The 17,824-nt window shown below is 43.6% G+C and overlaps 1 protein-coding gene across 1 annotated transcript in view; it reads left to right on the forward strand.

Annotated features, from left to right (window-relative positions):
- The first annotated feature begins 7,479 nt into the window (after positions 1-7,479).
- Positions 7,480-17,824, forward strand: part of CDK5RAP1 (CDK5 regulatory subunit associated protein 1) — a 42,758-nt gene continuing 32,413 nt past the window's right edge. Inside the window, 7 exon segments of the mRNA XM_060124396.1 lie at positions 7,480-8,927; positions 8,930-9,044; positions 11,709-11,812; positions 12,303-12,337; positions 13,366-13,466; positions 15,389-15,599; positions 17,414-17,534. Of these exon segments, the coding sequence (XP_059980379.1) occupies positions 8,883-8,927; positions 8,930-9,044; positions 11,709-11,812; positions 12,303-12,337; positions 13,366-13,466; positions 15,389-15,599; positions 17,414-17,534 (732 nt within the window). The 5' untranslated portion in view covers positions 7,480-8,882.

The raw sequence follows: 17,824 nt of genomic DNA on the forward strand, positions 1-17,824 counted from the left end.
ACGCTCAAGGGGAGGGGAATTAGGCTCCACCTCTTGAAGAAAGGAATGTCAAAGAATTTGTGGACCTACTTTATTTATTTATTTATTTATTTAAACATTTTTTGTGTGTGGACCTATTTTAAAACCATCATAGAGAGCCTCTCGCTCCTTTCCTGCAGAAGGGAGGATGCTTGGAGTGTGCTTCGTGGAATGTTTCTTTGGAATCTGTACCATGCAGCTGGCTGCATATGAGCCCCAGTTGCTTGCGTTGTCCAGAAAAATTACCGTGATGACAGTAACGATAGCTTACATTTAGAGAGTGCTTGTTATGTGCTAGGCACTGTACATACATTTCCTCATTGGATCCTCACCACGTATCTATGTTGATAGGCACGGCAGTCTCCATTACACAGGTAAGAAAACGGGGGCTCAGAACAGGAGAGTGACTTGCCCGAAGTCACACAGCTATGAAATGTCTGAGCTTGATTCAAACTAGGTTTTTCTGACTGCAGAGCCCTTGTTCACCTTAGAGACTTTCTGGCCCTGCACCATCCACTAGAAATATAATGCAAGCCACATTTGTAATTACCAATTTTCTAGTAGCCATATTTTTAAAAGTAAGAAAAAATAGATGAAAATAATTTTAATAATAAATTTTATTTAACCCAGTAGATCCAAAATGTTACCACTTCAACACATATTATAAAAATTCATTAATGAAATGTTTTACATTCTTTTTCTCTTACTGTCTTTGAAATCTGGTGTGTATTTTATACCTACAGCACATCTCTATTCAGATACCAAATTTTCATTGGAAACCTTTGATTGGTATTTAGATTTCATAAAGTTTCCAGTTGAAAAACTTAGATTCACATAATCAGGTATTTCCAAATGTACTAAAGTTTTCCAATAACTGAATTATCAGTTTTTAAATTAAAATTCATTAAAATGGAATTAAATTCAGTTCCTCATTCACACCGCTTGCATATCACGTGCTCAGTAGCCACATGTGGTTAGTAGCTACTGCATTAGACTAAGCAGTTCTAATCAAGGTCCCACACGAAACTGAGGCCCACATAGATTCACGTAACAAGCCAGAGCCAGAGCTTGTTCTAGAAACCTGGGGAAATGCAGGTAAGCAGAGATATTCCAGCTTTGCCCACCTCAATCTGCCCACCCATTCGTCAATCCACTGTTCTTTTTTTTTTTTTTTTGCGGTACGCGGGCCTCTCACTATTGTGGCCTCTCCTGTTGCGGAGCACAGACTCCGGACGCGCAGGGTCAGCGGCCATGGCTCACGGGCCCAGCCGCTCCGCAACATGTGGGATCTTCCCGGACCGGGGCACGAACCCGTGTCCCCTGCATCAGCAGGCGGACTCTCAACCACTGCGCCACCAGGGAAGCACCCACTGTTCATTTGAGAAATACATAGTGCACACCTACTTTGTGCTAATCCTTGGGTCCAGGAGCTGATTTGCTGGGAGCAAGACTGACAGGCCCCCTTGCACAGGGGAAAGAAATTCAGCAGAAGCTCTCACAATCAAATGTGTGATTGGGTAGACTCATGGAAATACCAGAGAGGACAGCGGGGACCTGACCTGCTCTGGGGGTGAGGGCAGGTTTCTCTCAGGAGGAGACCTGAAGCTGATGTCCTTCTGAAGGAGCAGGCTAAAAATCAGCTGCTGTTGCAGTAATGCTGTGGACCAAAACAGCTCCGGACTCTGTGGCCACAGCAACAGGCATTTATTTTCATGCTTCTGGGGCTGCATGTTGACTGCAGTTTGACCATTAGAAGCTGGGCCTGGCTGGGTGGCTTTGGTCCAGGCTGTGGGTTGGGCTCAGGCCTACTCTATGATTTTCCTTCTGGAGCCCAGGATGAAGGGGCATCAGCTCCCAGGGCATGTTCTCATGGCAAGTCACTGGAGTTCAAAGACAAGCAAAGTGCACAAGCACATGTACATCCTCTGCATTTTGTCCGCTCTCATTCCGTTGGCCAAAACAAGTCATTTGGCTGAGGCTGAATCAGTGGGGAAGGAGGAGGGGAAGAAGAAGTTGCTCAGTAACTGTTAGAACTATCAGCAACCAGGAGGAGTTAGGTAGGAGGGGGAATGGCATCCCAGATGACAGATTCCCAAGGTGGGATGGAACATGAGCCTTCCAAGCTCCTGGAGATCTGGGCGGGGGTGGGGGGTGTTGTTTTTATCACCTTCATTGCCCAAGACACAACACTGTCTGAGACTCCACAAAATGGCACCTGAAAGGACCCTTGTTGTTGGAATGTAGTGGCTGTTGGGTTGGGAGGTTGGAAATGGTCCCTGGCCCTCACATGGGCTGGTGTGTGTGGCAAAGGATAGTAGGGATGTTGGGAATGGCTGGTGTGTGTGTGTGTGTGTATGTATAGGTGGGGGCAGCATAACACGCACCAGAGAACATCCCTCATGCCCATCCCATGGGCAATCAGAACTGGCAAGGGGTAGCTCTGACATCTGACTTGCTGCCTCCTGCTCTGGCCACAAAAGGGGAAGGTGACACCTCCTTCTGGGGCCACTAGGGGAAGATCCAGATTTGAAAGAGCACAGTTCTAAGAGGCCAAGAGACCTGGGTTGAAATCCTGGCTCCTCCCTGACTCCCACATTGGAAGCTCTAAAAGTGGCTTCCTTCCAGCTCTAGAATCCCTCTCTCCTGTGATTCTAGGAGGACAATACCGAGGCTAAAGAGGGAAGGGCCATGTTGAAATGATAAGTAGGACCTGAAATAGAGAATTGATGTGTCAGGAAGGACAGGGTCCATGCTTGGGGTCACTGTGGAGAGTGAATGGGTGTTGTCTGACCTTGGTAGCGTGGGTGGGAGGCTTCCCTCCTCAACATAACTCCTATTGGGATGGAGGTTCGGCCACCATGGTGGGGCTCTGTGTGGCACAGGTGGCACCCCACCCCCGGCCAAGTTAGGACAGAATATCTTCCCCTTGTAGTAAAAACTTTGACAGGAAACCTGAATATTTCTCCAACTGGAGTCTTTAGATCTCAGAGTTTCCAGGAACTTGTCTCTAGAGTCTAAAAGTTTTCCAGGAATTCTGAAATTTTGTATTTTCGGTGCTGATTATTGCCTGAAAAGATCAGAGCACATTCTAGATTACCTGGAGAACCACAGTAAAAAACAAGAGCCATAATACAATTCTTGGGCTGTGTTTGCCTTTGTATATTTGACTCAATTGGCACCCAGCAGTCATGTAAAGAGATGCTGTGGAATTTATTGTGGTATGTCTCAAACTCCTGAAATCTGGGTTTGTTTTTCCCTCACTGCCCCAAGCCATCGCACTGGCCCAGGACTCCACAATCTCTGGACAACTGCCACAGCCTCCTCAATACTCTACTGATTTGTCATCCCACCCTCCTACCCTCAGTGCAGTACATTTTCTACATAGCAGCCACTTTATATGCAAAGAAAGTGGAAGTCAGCAGGGGGGACTGACTTGGCCATGGCTATCATGGTAAGCATCGGAGCCTTAATGTGAACCAGCCAGTCTGACTTTGAATTAGTCAGTCAGTGTTAAGAATAGGACTTTGGGATCAGACTGACCTGTGGGTGGATCCCAGTTCTGCCATACCCTAGTTATGTGAGCTTCAGCACTCGACTACCTTTTTGTATTTTCAGTTTTCTCACCTGTAACTTGGGCCAATAATAACCTCATAGAGTTCTAATGAGGTGTCGAAGAGGCCAGTTGTAGCAGGGGTTGTCAGGCCGCCCAGAGCCTTGGTAATTCAGAATGCTGGAGTCAGTGACTGCATTTTATTGATAGAGGTTTTTCTCCCAAACCACAGCCTTCCCTGCATAGGCAGAGTAGAAGCACTGAGGAATTAACACATGTAGGAGTATACTTCCACCACGGCTGGTAGTATATAACTACCCCAGCTTCCTCTCCGTTTGGGTGAAATAATTCTGAGGTCTGTGTCTTACACTGTTTCCTAGAGCTCCCCAACAGAATGAAGACCCAGATGCCCACCTGGCTTGATAACACCCTCCTTATTGGCTGTCTCCCCTGTCTCATTCCCTGAGTTACCTTATCAGCGTCTCCTGTGATCACCTGCCTGCACTCAAGTCCTTTTTTCAAGGTCTGCTTCTGGGGAACCCAAACTAATACATAAAGCAGTCATTTGTTCATTCAACAAGTATTTATTAAGGCCTCCTATGAATCAGACTCTGCGCTACGTCCTGGGGATATTGACGTGAACATGACAGAATGTGTTGCTCCTCTCAGGGAGCTGAATGTCTAGGAAAGAGGCAATGGCAAGTAAACAAAAAATGCAATCATTTTGGATAGTGACAAATACTGAGAAGAAAATGATGTGATAGTGATGGGAGCCTTTTACATGGGGTGGTCAGAGAGGGCCTCTCTGGAGAGCTGAAGGATGAGAAGGCACCAGCCTTGAAACAATTTGGGGGAACATTCCAGAGAGAATGTTCAAAGTACAAAGGCTCTGAGATAAACATGTGCTTGGGGTATTGAAGGAGCAAAATAAAATTGTGTAGTTGAAATATAGTTAATTAGAGAGAACATGCTAGGAGAAGTAAATAGTAAGAAATAAATAAGTAGGTTGGAGAAGTAAAAAGTAAGCAGTAGCCAGATCATGCAGGTCCTAGGACACAGTAGGAAATCTGGATTTTATTGCAAAGGCAATGGCAAGCCACTGGGAGTTTTCAGCAGAGGAATGATGTGATCTGAGTTGTCTTGTTTTTTTGTTTGTTTGTTTTGTTTTGCTTTCTTCCTGCTGCACTGCACAGCTTTCAGGATCTTAGTTCCCCAACCAAGGATGGAGATTGAATCCAGGCCCACCTCAGTGAAACTGCGGAGTCCTAACCACTGGACCGCCAGGGAATTCCCATGATCTGAGTTAAGAAAACAAACTCTCTTAGGCTCTGTGTGGGAAATAGTTGGTAGGAGACTAGGTTAAGGGCAAAAGCAAGGAGACCAGTTAGCAGGCTATTGTTGTCCTTTCTGATGAGATGATGGTGGCCTGGGCTAGAGTTGCAGCAGCAGAAGAAAGGGAGAATGGGAAGTGGATAGATTTAAGACATTTTGGAGTTAGAGCTGACAAAACTTTGCTGATAGACTGAGTGTGGAGATTGAGGGAGAGGAAACAAAAAATGACTCAGTTTCTCCTAGTGCAACTGGGAGGATGCTTGGGTCATTTACTGAGATGGGCAAGACTGGGCAGACACAGGTTTTGGGTTAGGATGTGTACGAAGAAATGAAGAGTTCTGTATTGAGTTACAGACGGTCGATAGGTACCCAAGGGGAGGTGCCCCATGAGGTGCACCATAGACAGTGCCCATAGACATGGGCACCCCATGAGGTGCCCCATAGACAGTGGAACTATGTGTCTGTGACTCCAGAACCCCCCTGGGAGGGGGGTTCTATGCTGGAAACGTGAATTGGGAAATCTTTAACCTATAACGCAGCACTGTCCAATAGAAATAGAAAGCGAGCCACGTAAATAATTAAAATTTTCCCAGTAGCCACATGAAAAAAGTAAAAAGAAACAGATGAAACTAACTTAAATAATATACTCATTTAAACCAATAAATCCCAAATATTATCTCAGCACGTAGTCAATCTAAAAATTATCGAGGAGGTAGCTGGCATCCTTTCTTCGACATCCGGTGTGTATTTTACATTTAGAACACATTTAACTCGCACTCGCCACATTTCAAGCGCTCAGTTGCCACCTGCCGGCTAGGGGTTACCGCTTGGTTCAGCTCACCAGTGGAGGGTTTTCAAAGCCAGGAGCTTGGACCCACCCGGACAGTAGAAAAGACGCACTTCTGCCGGACGGAGCGCCCCGGACGGAAATTGGAGGCGGAACGGAAGTTGCGCGTGTGCGTGCGCAGCCGCAGACAGCTGAGCCGGGAGCTTGCCTACTGAGAGGAGCTTCCGCGGCTGGACGCCAGGCTTTCGGGCAGCGGTAGGTGAACGGTGCGCCGGCGGAGGTCGCTTGGGACTGTAGGGGCGGCGGTGCCCCGGGAATGCGCGGTGTTCAAGGGGAGGTTGGCGCGGTGGTTACAGCGCGGACCCTGGAGTTCGGCTGTCGGGGTTCGCACTCCAGCCCCGCTTCCTACTCGTTTATGACCTTGGACAAGTCAGCCCTCTTTCCTCTGAGCCTTAGCTTTGTCACCTGTGAAGTGAGGATGATCGTAGAACCTGCCTCACAGTTGCTGTGAGGATTAAATAAGGTAATCCATGAAAAGCGCTTAGCACCACGCCTGACACATTGTAATCACCAATGAAGTGGGATGCTTTATTGTTTATATTGAGATGAGGCTATTGTCTCATCGTTATTGTCGACTAATTAATGTGGGCCCCCACCGAGGCCCCCTACATTGTGCTATGCAAGCATTTTGTTCGTATTGTCACATTTGATCCTCGCAACAGACATGGAGATAGGTGCTGTAATAGGTACTATTATTCCCATTTTACACATGAGGAAATGGAAGCTCCCAGAACTTAAGACGCTTCCACGTGCCCAAAGTTACCTGGCGAGGCAGCAGTTGGGTCAGACTCTGTCTCTCGCGTCTTAACCACAATGCTCTATACCCACCATCAAAGGAGGTGTGGGCTGCAATTGTGCAGTTACTGAAGACTTACTGTATGCCAAGTTAGGTTTTAATATCTTTAATTCTCACAACACCTCTGAGAGGTGGGTATTATTTTTATCCTTATTTTATAGATGTGAAATTGGTGGCTCAGAGGTGGGAATTTGACTTTCCCGAGGTCACACCACAAGTAAGGGGCAGAAACGGGTGACTTTAAAGTTCACACTAAAAGTCTGCTGTTCTCTGTCACTTGAAAGTAGGTTGGCATTGCTCCTGCCTAAAATGCTGGTAGCATGTACAGCAGGTGATCGGGTTGGAGAAGTAACAGGCCACATCTGCTCATTTTACATGTATAGCACCTGCCATGTTACTAGAATGGGAGATACTAAGAATATAGAAATGAATGAGATTTGTTCCCTGCTTTCAGAGACCTCCGGCTTACAAGAGATAAGCAGTAATTAACAGCAAAGTGTGATGAGTCTTGTGATAGTTATAAGGAGGCTTTGGGAACCTAGGGGAGGACCCCTAGACTTTGGCGGTGGTGGCCAGGAAAGGCTTCCAGGAGGAAGCAGAGACCTAAAAGTAGTGTAGGAGTTGGCCACGTCAGTTGAGCGAAGATACACTAGCCAGAGAAAACAGCATGTGTAAAAGCCTAGAAGCTAGTGAAGATCAGTACAAAGATGTCTGGTATGGCTGGAGTGAGGTAGTCAGGCTGGAGATGTGGGGTCCACTTACTTTGTGGTGGAAAGTAAGTCTCCACCTTTTGTGCTTTGAGTCACCTAGGTTCCTTCCTGGGAGGCACCCACTGTTTCTTATGCATTCTAGAGATATTGTGTGCATTTATAAATATGTACCTGAATATTCATGTCTTCTTTCCTACACAGATTTGTGGATGGCCCGCTATATCTAGTATAGCACTTTGCTTCTTTGCTTTTTTGTCATAGATTCAACCTCACTTTCTAATGGTTGGATCTTATTCCATTGTATGGATGTACTGTGACTTATTTAACTAGTCCCCTATGGGTGACATTTAGATCTTTCCCGTTTCTTTGCTATTAGAAACACTGCTGCATCAAATATCCTTATGCATAGGTTATTTTGCACATGAGTCTATCTGTAGGATAAATACCTAGGAATGGAACTGCTTGGTCAAAGGGTTTTTGTGTGTGTGTGTTTTTTTATAATTAATTTTTATTGGAGTATAGTTGACTTACAGTATTGTGTTAGTTTCTGCTGTATAGCAAAGTGAATCAGTTATACATATACATATATTCACTCTTTTTTAGATTCTTTTCCCATGTAGGTCATTACAGAGTACTGAGTAGAGTTCCCTGTGCTGTACAGTAGGTTCTTATTAGTTATCTAGGGTTTGTGTGTTTGTAATTTTGATGGAAGGTGGCAAATTGCTCTCTGTAAAGGTTGTGCCATTTTCCATCTCTCTCCCCCAGCCATATGTGAGAGAGTCTGGGTGGGAAGTTTGAAGGGCAGTAATCTGAGACTCTTGAAGGTCGAAAGTAGTCACCGATCAGGCATATGGTGCCCCCATGTTAGATACTTTACTTTTGAAGGAACCCAAAAGAAGATGCCCTCAGTAAATGGTTTTCACAGTGTGGGGAGGTGGTGTAGCAAGGTGGCTAGGGACACAAGCTTTGTTGTAATAGAGACCTTTATTTGAATCCTGACTCTGCTGCTTACTGGCTGTGGGAGCTTAGGTAAGTCCCTCAGCCTTTCTGTCTATTTCCTCCTCTCTGAATGGGGATAATAATAGTGTCTGTTGCCTATGTTACTCAGGATGCTGTGAAGGTTTAAAGAGCTGATACACTTAAAGCCCTTGGAACTGTTCCTGGCACAAGGTGCTACTTTAGTATTTTGTCAGGGCTTCTCATTTCATCTCTACCACCCCTTTGTTTTGAAAACAGACTACCTGGATTTGCGTCTCATCTCTGGCACTTCTTTGTGTGATATTTGGCAAGTTGCCTCAGTTTTTTCACCTGTAAAATATTATTAAGGGGACAATCTTATTAAGAGTACCTTCTTGGGTTTTTGTGAGGATTAAATGTATTAATACACTTGGAAGTGCTTAGAGCAGTGCCCTGTATATAGTGTTCAATAAATGTTGGTGATGTCTGTCATTCTCTTGCAGTCTTTGGGCTGTTTTAGTGCCATGCATCCTTTACAGTGTGTCCTCCAAGCACAGAGATGTCTGAGGTGGGGGCCCTTGACCTCTGTGTCCTGGCTGCTGCTTAGGACCTGCAGGGCACACAGTGGTGTCCGCAGCTCTGCAGGTCCCAGTCCAGAGAGGCGGCAGGAGGATGGAGTTTGGAAGGATTTCAGCTCCAGGCTGGCCACTGGACCGACTTTTCAGCATTTTTTAAGAAGTGCTTCAGTTCCTCAAGAGAAACTGTCTACTCCAGATGTGGAGGACCCACCCCCATATCTCACAGTGGATGATCTTTTAGGAAGGCAGAGAAAAGGTTGGTTTTACTTTACTTCTCTTTGGACTTCTTGCTTTACTCCTTTCCAGTATCTGTAGTCTGATTCTTTCTTTCTTTATTTTTTTGGCTATGTTGGGTCTTCATTTCTGCACGCGGGCTTTCTGGGCTACTCTTGACTGCGGGGTGCGGGCTTCTGATTGCAGCGGCTTCTCTTTGTTGCAGAGCATGGGCTCTAGGCATGCGGACTTCAGTAGTTGCAGCACGTGGGCTTCAGTAGTTGTGGTGCGTGGGCTCAGTAGTTGCAGCGTGAGGGCTCCAGGGCACGCAGGCTTCAGTAGTTGTGACGCATGGGCTTAGTTGCTCCATGGCATGTGGGATCTTCCTGGACCAGAGCTCGAACCCATGTCCCCTGGGTTGGCAGGCAGATTCTTAACCACGGTGCCACCAGGGACGTCCGATAGTCTGATTCTTAACAGGTCTTTTATTACAGACGTGGCTTTGGAGGGTTAACAGAGTGGGAAGGCTGCTAAGTTATGGAATTGTCAGACTCTACCAAGTAACAATAATATAAAGGAACTTATAGTTTTGGTACACGCAACTTGTGGGTAAAAGTCCTGGGTAGTCCTCTTTTTGGTTACCTTTGGAAACCCTTATGATCTCTATTCTGATTTTTAGATCATCCTAAGTTATAAGGTAGGTTTCATAATTGGTGCTGTAGAAAATCATTATGCGTAGGCAGAGGTCTTCTGAGAAACATAATGCACTCAGTTAAAATGCCTTAAAAAATGTTTGAGGGCTTCTCTGGTGGCACAGTGGTTAAGTATCCACCTGCCAATGCAAGGGACACGGGTTCGAGCCCTGGCCTGGGAAGATCCCACATGCCGTGGAGCAACTAAGCCCATGCGCCACTACTACTGAGCCTGCGCTCTAGAGCCCATGAGCCACAACTACTGAGCCTGCATGCCACAGCTACTGAAGCCTGCGTGCCTAGAGCCTGTGCTCTGCAACAAGAGAAGCCACGACAATGAGAAGCCCGCACACCACAACGAAGAGTAGCCCCCGCTCACCGCAACTAGAGGAAGCCCGCACACAGCAATGAAGACCCAATACAGCCAAAAAAAAAAAAAAAAAAAAAGGTTGAAGAGACATTAAGAGACAACCAGATCTCTCCCCTTTTGCACTGTTTCAAAAAAAAATTTCCCTTTATAATTCTTAATGATTTGGTTGCAGTCATATGGTGCAAATTATTTGTAATGTGCTATTTTCATTTAATATTCTTCCAAATACTAGTCTTAATAATTAAATTTAAAAACATTGGTGCAAAATATCACATGCTGTACCATGATGTTTTCCAATTGTTGGGACATTAGGTTGTTTCAAAAATTTTTATATTACAAATAACACTATAATAAGTGCCTCATATATATGTATACAGATACATGCATATATAGATAGCTTCTTTAAAAATTTTATTCTGGAATAAGCTTCTAGGAGTTGAATTGGTAAATCAAGGAGTCTGTATACCTTGTGACTCCTGCTCAGTATTTTGTGGTCCTTTAAAATTTGTTGTTCCCTTCAGTGTCTCCCTGACATAAGTTTGGTGTTTTCTTTTTTTATACAAGGGAAGTGAGCCAAGGAAGGTTTAAAAAAAAATCCTGATTGTTTCTTTTTTTAAAAAATTACTGATCTTTTCTATTGGTTTTCATGTGATTATCCTTCAACTTTTAATTCCATTTAGAATTTATTTGGGTTTGTAGATTAAAGTGCATTGGTGGGCACAGGGGTTGAAATAGGAATTTAGTTTGAAGGGTCTTACTACGGTGTGAAATTGAGGTTCTTATAACTTTGTGCAAATGTGTTTTATGTCATGTTAGCCATGCTTGCTTTCACTTAAGACGTTTGAAGTTACTGTAGGAAGTTGCCTCATTTTTATTTTGTGGCTTTATGTACCCTCTGGCCACTGCTGCTCCCTCCAGAGTCTGGAGAACCTCATTTTGAGAAGGAGGAGTGTAACATGGATTTTTAAAAAAATAAATTTATTTGTTTTATTTATTTATTATTTTTGGCTGCGTTGGGTCTTCGTTGCTATGCATGGGCTTCTCATTACAGTGGCTCCTCTTGTTGCGGAGCATGGGCTCTAGGCACATGGGCTTCAGTAGTTGTGGCTTGCAAGCTCTAGAGCATAGGCTCAGTAGTTGTGGCTCGTGGGCTCTAGAGCACAGGCTCAGTAGTTGTGGCTCACGGCTTAGATGCTCCGCAGCACGTAGGATCTTCCTGGACCAGGGCTCGAACCCGTGTCCCCTGCATTGGCAGGCGAATTCTTAACCAGTGTGCCACCAGGGAAGCCCTAACATGGATTTAAATTTATTTCCCCCAGGTTGATAATTATTGTCAACTAGTTCTCCCTTTTCTAATTGTTTTTATAACCATATTTCCTGATTCTCAGGTGCATGTTTTCTCCATTTTTAAATGATACGGCTTGTAATTGGTGTGTGTATATAATGTAGTATTTCTTTTGTTCTGAAAGGCTGTCATTAATTTGGGGGTACATCTGGCAATTAATGATGCCTTAGAATTGAGGCAACAGGGGACTTAGCGGCTAACCAGTTGCCTCAGGTGTTTCTGGGGCATTTGGGGAGGAGCCCTTTTGAGACATGCGGTCCCTTTTCATCTGCCTACAGTGGAATTGCCCTCTCATTGCAGTCTACCTTGAGACCTATGGCTGCCAGATGAATGTGAATGACACAGAGATAGCCTGGTCCATCTTACAGAAGAGTGGCTACCTCCGGACCAGTAACCTTCAGGAGGTACACACATTTCCTGCTTCCCCTTGTTTCCTGGGCGAGATTCTGCATGTGTACCAGTTCTTGGGTGGAGTTTCATGAGCAGGCTGTGGCCTAGTGACAGTGAGTTCCCTTGAGGAAAGTGCAGTGTGGGACTGAGCTGTACTTTTGTTGCAGTTATTTTTGAAACTTTTAAGGTAGTGCTCACCTTCAGGCAAGGAACTAGGTTAAAAATGGGCCGTGAGGAGGGGAATGGGGAGTTAGTGTTTAATGGGTACAGGTTTTAGTTGGGGAAGTTGAAATAGTTGTGGAGGTTGATGGTGGTGATAGCTGCACAGCAGTGTGAATGTACATAATGCTACTGAACTGTACACTTAAAAATGGTTAAAATGGTAAATTTTATGTTATGTGTGTTTCACCACAATCTGAAAAAAAAAAGGGCTGTGGGCAGTGATTCTAAAAGGTTAATTTCAAAGATCATAATTTTCTTTTTTTTTCCTTGCTCTCCACCCAGGCTGATGTGGTCCTCCTTGTCACATGTTCTATCAGGTGGGAATTTGTTCTTTACCTAGAGAGTGAATATATCTTATATAATAATGCCAGAGCCAACGGTGCCAGGCTGGCCCTACCTATGGAGATGAGCCAGTGGATTTGCAGTTTTACACCAGTGGAGATAGTAATGGTAGAATGTCAAGTCTTGTACTGAGTACTATACGTGCACTAACTAATTCTCACAACAACCCTATGAGGTAGGTGCTGTTATCAAACTCATTTTATTGATGAGGAAACAGAGAGTGTGCTGAGTTGCCCAACTTTTCCTTGGGTTTTTCTTGCAGCCAATGGCACATGTTTATGATGTACCTCACATCATAAGGGCTAGGTACCGTCAGTGGTCAGGGACAGAGTTCTTCTGAACAGAGATGGGTGGCATCCATCAGAAGTGAACATACCCTGTTCATTACTTTGTCTCTGTGTACAAGGCATGTTGGTGTTATGTTTCCTCAGCTGGCTATACTATCAACTAATTAATCCAGCATTTTTGTCCTGAGGGTCTTTGCTGCAAGACATTGGACTAGGTTCTTTGAGAGATTCCGAAATGAACCCTTCCTCCGTGGAGCCTGACTTTAAGGAGTCTGGTCTGATATGGGAACTAAGACACATACACAAATAGCTCTTAACATCTGGCAGAAAGCACTAGGTAAAAAAATCAAACAGTAAAAAGAAATTGCTGAGTACAGGGAATAGAATAGTTAAAGTGACAGGAGAACAAACTCTCCAACAGAGGAGAGTTGGGGAGGGCTTTGTGGAGTAGATTGTTTTTGATTTTGGCTTAAAGGCTTGTCAGGATTTGGAGATGTGCAGGGAGGGCATCATTCTAGGAATAGTTTTGGCCACACCGCATGGCTTTCAGGATCTTAGTTCCCCAACCAGGGATTGAACCTGTGTCTTTGCAGTGAAAGCGTGGAGTCCTAACCATTGTACTGCCAGGGAATTCCCATTCTTCCCATTGTCTTGCTCTTTTAGATTGCTTTGTAGTTTATTTTCAGGTTCAGGTCTACCTTTTTTGACCTCTGCAGGGAGAAGGCTGAACAGACCATCTGGAATCGTTTACATCAGCTCAAATCCTTGAAGTCAAAACGTCTCCGCTCCCGAGTGCCTCTGAGGATTGGGATTCTAGGTATCTGGTAATTTGCAGATTTTGTGAGTTTTGTGAGACTTGGGCTCCGTGTAGCTTTATATGCTAGGATTTCCCTTAGAGGCTGGATTCCCAGTGGTGAAGAAATCTTATACAATCTTATACATGCCGTTCAACTCTTATACTTAATGTCAGAGGCTGTAGGATTAAATGAGATAAAGCTCATAAGAGGGCTTTTCTTAGTGCCTTAAAGTAATAGGGACTGTACTCAGAAAGTGATCTGTCCTCACTAGTCTGATGGGGCTCATGGTGGCACAGAGTAGTGGATAGGAGAGAGTTTGGAGTCTGAAGGGGCAGCTTGAATTTACCACGTAGGCACCTTTTATCTTGACTCCTGAAGCATGCCCAAGTGAAGATCTAATTATTCACTGACCAGTATAATAGCCACTAGTCATATGTGGTCATTTAAATTTAATTACACTTAAATAATATTAAAAATTCACTTCTTCAGTCTCACTAGCCACATATCGACTGCTCAGTAGCCACACTTGACTAGTGCTACCAGTTTGAACAGTGTAGATACAGCACATTACCATTGTCTTAGAAAGTTCTGTTGGACAGCTCTGGTATAGATAGCTGGGAGGAATATTTCAGAAATAAATATTCTGTACCCTCATGGTCCCAGAATTTAGTCAATGTACTTAACCTTAAAATAGACTGTGTCCATTGTGGAATAGTTAAATTAATTCTTCTTGATGATGGGTCGAAACACAGGTTGGAGCATATCCTTTATTACACAGATTAATGTACTGAGTGATGCAGGAGGATGGAAAGATTAGCTAGAATGTTTTGTTCCATTCCAGTTCCTTCATTATAGAAGCCCCTGGGTATATATCTGTTAGGAATGTCAGAAATCCCCCAAATAGTTTTTTTCTTTTAATTGTGGTAAAGTATATGTAACATAAAGTTTACCATTTGGACCCCTTTTAGATGTACAGTTCAGTGGTATTAAGTACATTCACATTGTTGTGCAGCCATCACCTCCGTCCATTTCAGGAACTTTTTCATCTTCCCAAACTGAAACTCCACACCAATTAAGTAATGACTCCCCATTCCTCCCTCACTTCAGTCCCTGGCAACCACCATTCTAGTCTCTGCCTCTGTGAATTTTACTGCTCTGGGTACTTCATATAAATGGAATCATACAACATTTTGGTGACTGGCTTTTTTCACTTAGCATAATACCCTCAAGGTTCATCCAGGCTGTAGCTTGTGTCAGAATTTCCTTCCTTTTTAAGGCTGAATAATATTCCATTGTATGTATATATCACATCTGTTTATGGACGCTCGGATTGCTTCCACTTTTTGGCTATTGTGAATGATGCTGCTATACACGGTTGTACAGCCAAGAATAGTTGTTAAACCAGTGTTTTTAAAGGTTTTTTTTTTTAAATAAAATGAGTTTTTAAATTGTATAATTTTACTAATAGTGGTATTCTTGATTATGGAAGATACCAGCGTAGATGGATAACTCATTTCTTATAGGTTTTAATAAGTATTATGGGCAACAAGAGGGATAAAGTATGTAAGTGCAGATGTATATAAATAAGTTTTATTTTAATAAATAAGTTCCTGACACAAAATAGTTTTTATTTGTAGCACCAAGTAATTTTCAATTGAAAAAAGAGGTGGTTCATGTCTAGAAAGGTTTTTGGATGGTGGTTTCATTTTTTCCAGGCATTTAATTGAATTGCTATAGAGCTCTTTTCCTGTGGTTTTCTTATATAGGAATATGCAGGTTCCAGAGGTATAGAAGTGTTGGGCAAATTTGAGGGATGCTGCTAAACTCTTAGAGAAGTTTCTGTGACCTGGTCTCTGATCCAGCTGGAGAGAATGTGTACTAAAAAGAAGTGAGACGAGATGAATTTGGGAACAGGTCTTAGCTTACTTCTTTTCCCTCCCAGGCTGCATGGCTGAGAGATTGAAGGAGGAGATCCTCAACAGAGAGAAAACGGTGGATATTTTGGCTGGTCCAGATGCCTACAGGGACCTTCCTCGGCTGCTTGCTGTTGCCGAGTCAGGCCAGCAAGCTGCCAACGTTCTGCTCTCTATGGATGAGACCTATGCTGATGTCTTGCCAGTCCAGATGAGCCCCAGTGCCACTTCTGCTTTTGTGTGAGTCACTGACCAAGAGATGGGGAGTCAGCTTCTCCTTTCTTACTTTTAAAATAACATGTTAATTTTATTACATTAAAAAAATTAATGCACATAGTACAAAAAACTGAAGACAAAAGATGGTATAGTAAGACTCCCTCACACCTGTCATCCTCAGTCTCCTAGGCTCCCTCTCAGAGGCAGCCATGTTAGGAGTTTCTTATATAATCCTTTCAGAGGTATTCTTTGCACATGCATTCATGTATGTAATATGGAATCTTTCCTACCCTCCCTTCTATACTCTTATTATTTTTTTCACTTAAAATATCTAGGGCTTTCAGGATCTTTTTTTCCCCTCCTCTGATCTTTTAAGTTAAAAAAAGAAGATCTGATGACAAAATAGTTCATGTTTGTTGAAGAATATGTGGAAAGATAGAAAAACATAAAGAAGAGAGTAAGAATTACCTATACTCCTACCAGCTAATGATAAACACTGTTATCAGTTTGGTGTGTATCACTCTGTTCTTTCTTCTGTGTTTGTATGTGTATGCTTTGTGTATATTTATTTATAAAAATTGGCTCTTGGTGTACTTGGTTTTATAACCTTTTCATATTTAAAATAATGTACATTTGTTATGTCATGGAATTTTCTCTAACAGATTGGCAAATAGGCTTATAGCCTATTTTTGTAAATAAAGTTTTATTGTAATACAGCCATACCCATTTGTTTATATATTATCTGTGGCTGCTTTTGCCACTACAATATCAGAATTGAGTAGTTGTGAGGAGGGTGAGTCTCTACTGTATAGTCTGCAAAACCTCAAATATTTACCATCTGGTTTTTTACGGAAAAAGTTTGCCAACCTCCCATTTTAATGGCTGTCCAATACTCTGTTGTTGGAATGCTTTATAAAAATTAACAGCTAACATTTATTTAACAGTCCTTCAGTGAACATCTTTACTATACATCTATCCATCATTATTTCCTTAAGATAAATTTAGGCTTTCATATACATGATGCAATGAAAGAGGGTGATGTAACTTAGATACTTAGCATTTGGATCAGGAATGAGTGAGAGATGCAGAACCTTGTGTTTTAAATCCAAGGTCTCCATTCCTAATACACTCTTTTTTTTTTTTTTTTTTTTTGTGTGGTACGCGGGCCTCTCACTGTTGTGATCTGTCCTGTTGTGGAGCACAGGCTCCGGACGCGCAGGCTCAGTGGCCATGGCTCACGGGCCTAGCTGCTCCACGGCATGTGGGATCTTCCCAGACCGGGGCACGAACCCCTGTCCCCTGCATCGGCAGGCAGACTCAACCACTGTGCCACCAGGGAAGCCCCGTAATACACTATTTATAGTATTTATTTTTTTCTGGTCTAGATTTAAAGAGTTCAAAAATATGTAAATATAAACAGTAGAAAGTCCAGGTGTGGTACGTCTGCAACCCGTTCATTCACCACTGCGGTCCCTTAGGGTAACCACTGCATCCACCAGTTACAGTTTGGTTTATATCCTGTGATTAACACATAATAATTTTTTTTTTTTGGCCGTGTTTTGTAACTTGTGGGATCTCATTTCCCCGACCAGGGATCGAACCCAGGCCACGGCAGTGAAAGCCTGGAATCCTAACCACTAGGCCACCAGGGAACTCCCCATAATAGTTTTTAAAGATAAAAAATGTCTGCTTTATTGTTTCTTAGATCTCCGATTGGTCCAGTGTGAGCCTGTTGCCAAGAGAATTCAGAGCCAAAGGATAATGCCAAGGGAGCTGTTCCTTGGGTTGGACCAGGCCATCCTGCTCCTGTTACTAAGTTCTGGTGCTTTCCTCCCCAGGTCTATCATGCGAGGCTGTGACAACATGTGCAGCTACTGCATTGTTCCTTTCACACGTGGCCGGGAGAGGAGTCGGCCTGTTGCCTCCATTCTAGAGGAAGTGAGGAAGCTTTCTGAGCAGGTGAAAAATTCTCCAGCCCTTCTTACTCTGAGCGTGTTTATGGGAGGATGAGGACAACCTTTCTAGTTTTGCAGCCTGTGCTGTCTCTAAGCTGTACAAGTTTAGAACCATACCTGGGCAGAAGGAAATACCTGGGTATACATCTTGGGTTTGCTGCCCAGGAATTATAGGCAGATCCACTGAGAGGTTTGCTTGGGCTGCAGCACAGTAGAATGGAGAGAGCATGAGTCAGATGATTGTGAATTCTGGCTCCACCATTCTCTGGCTTGATGCCCTGGCATAGGTCACTT

The sequence above is a fragment of the Lagenorhynchus albirostris genome, chromosome 15, assembly GCF_949774975.1.
Source record: "Lagenorhynchus albirostris chromosome 15, mLagAlb1.1, whole genome shotgun sequence".
Classification (NCBI taxonomy): domain Eukaryota; kingdom Metazoa; phylum Chordata; class Mammalia; order Artiodactyla; family Delphinidae; genus Lagenorhynchus; species Lagenorhynchus albirostris.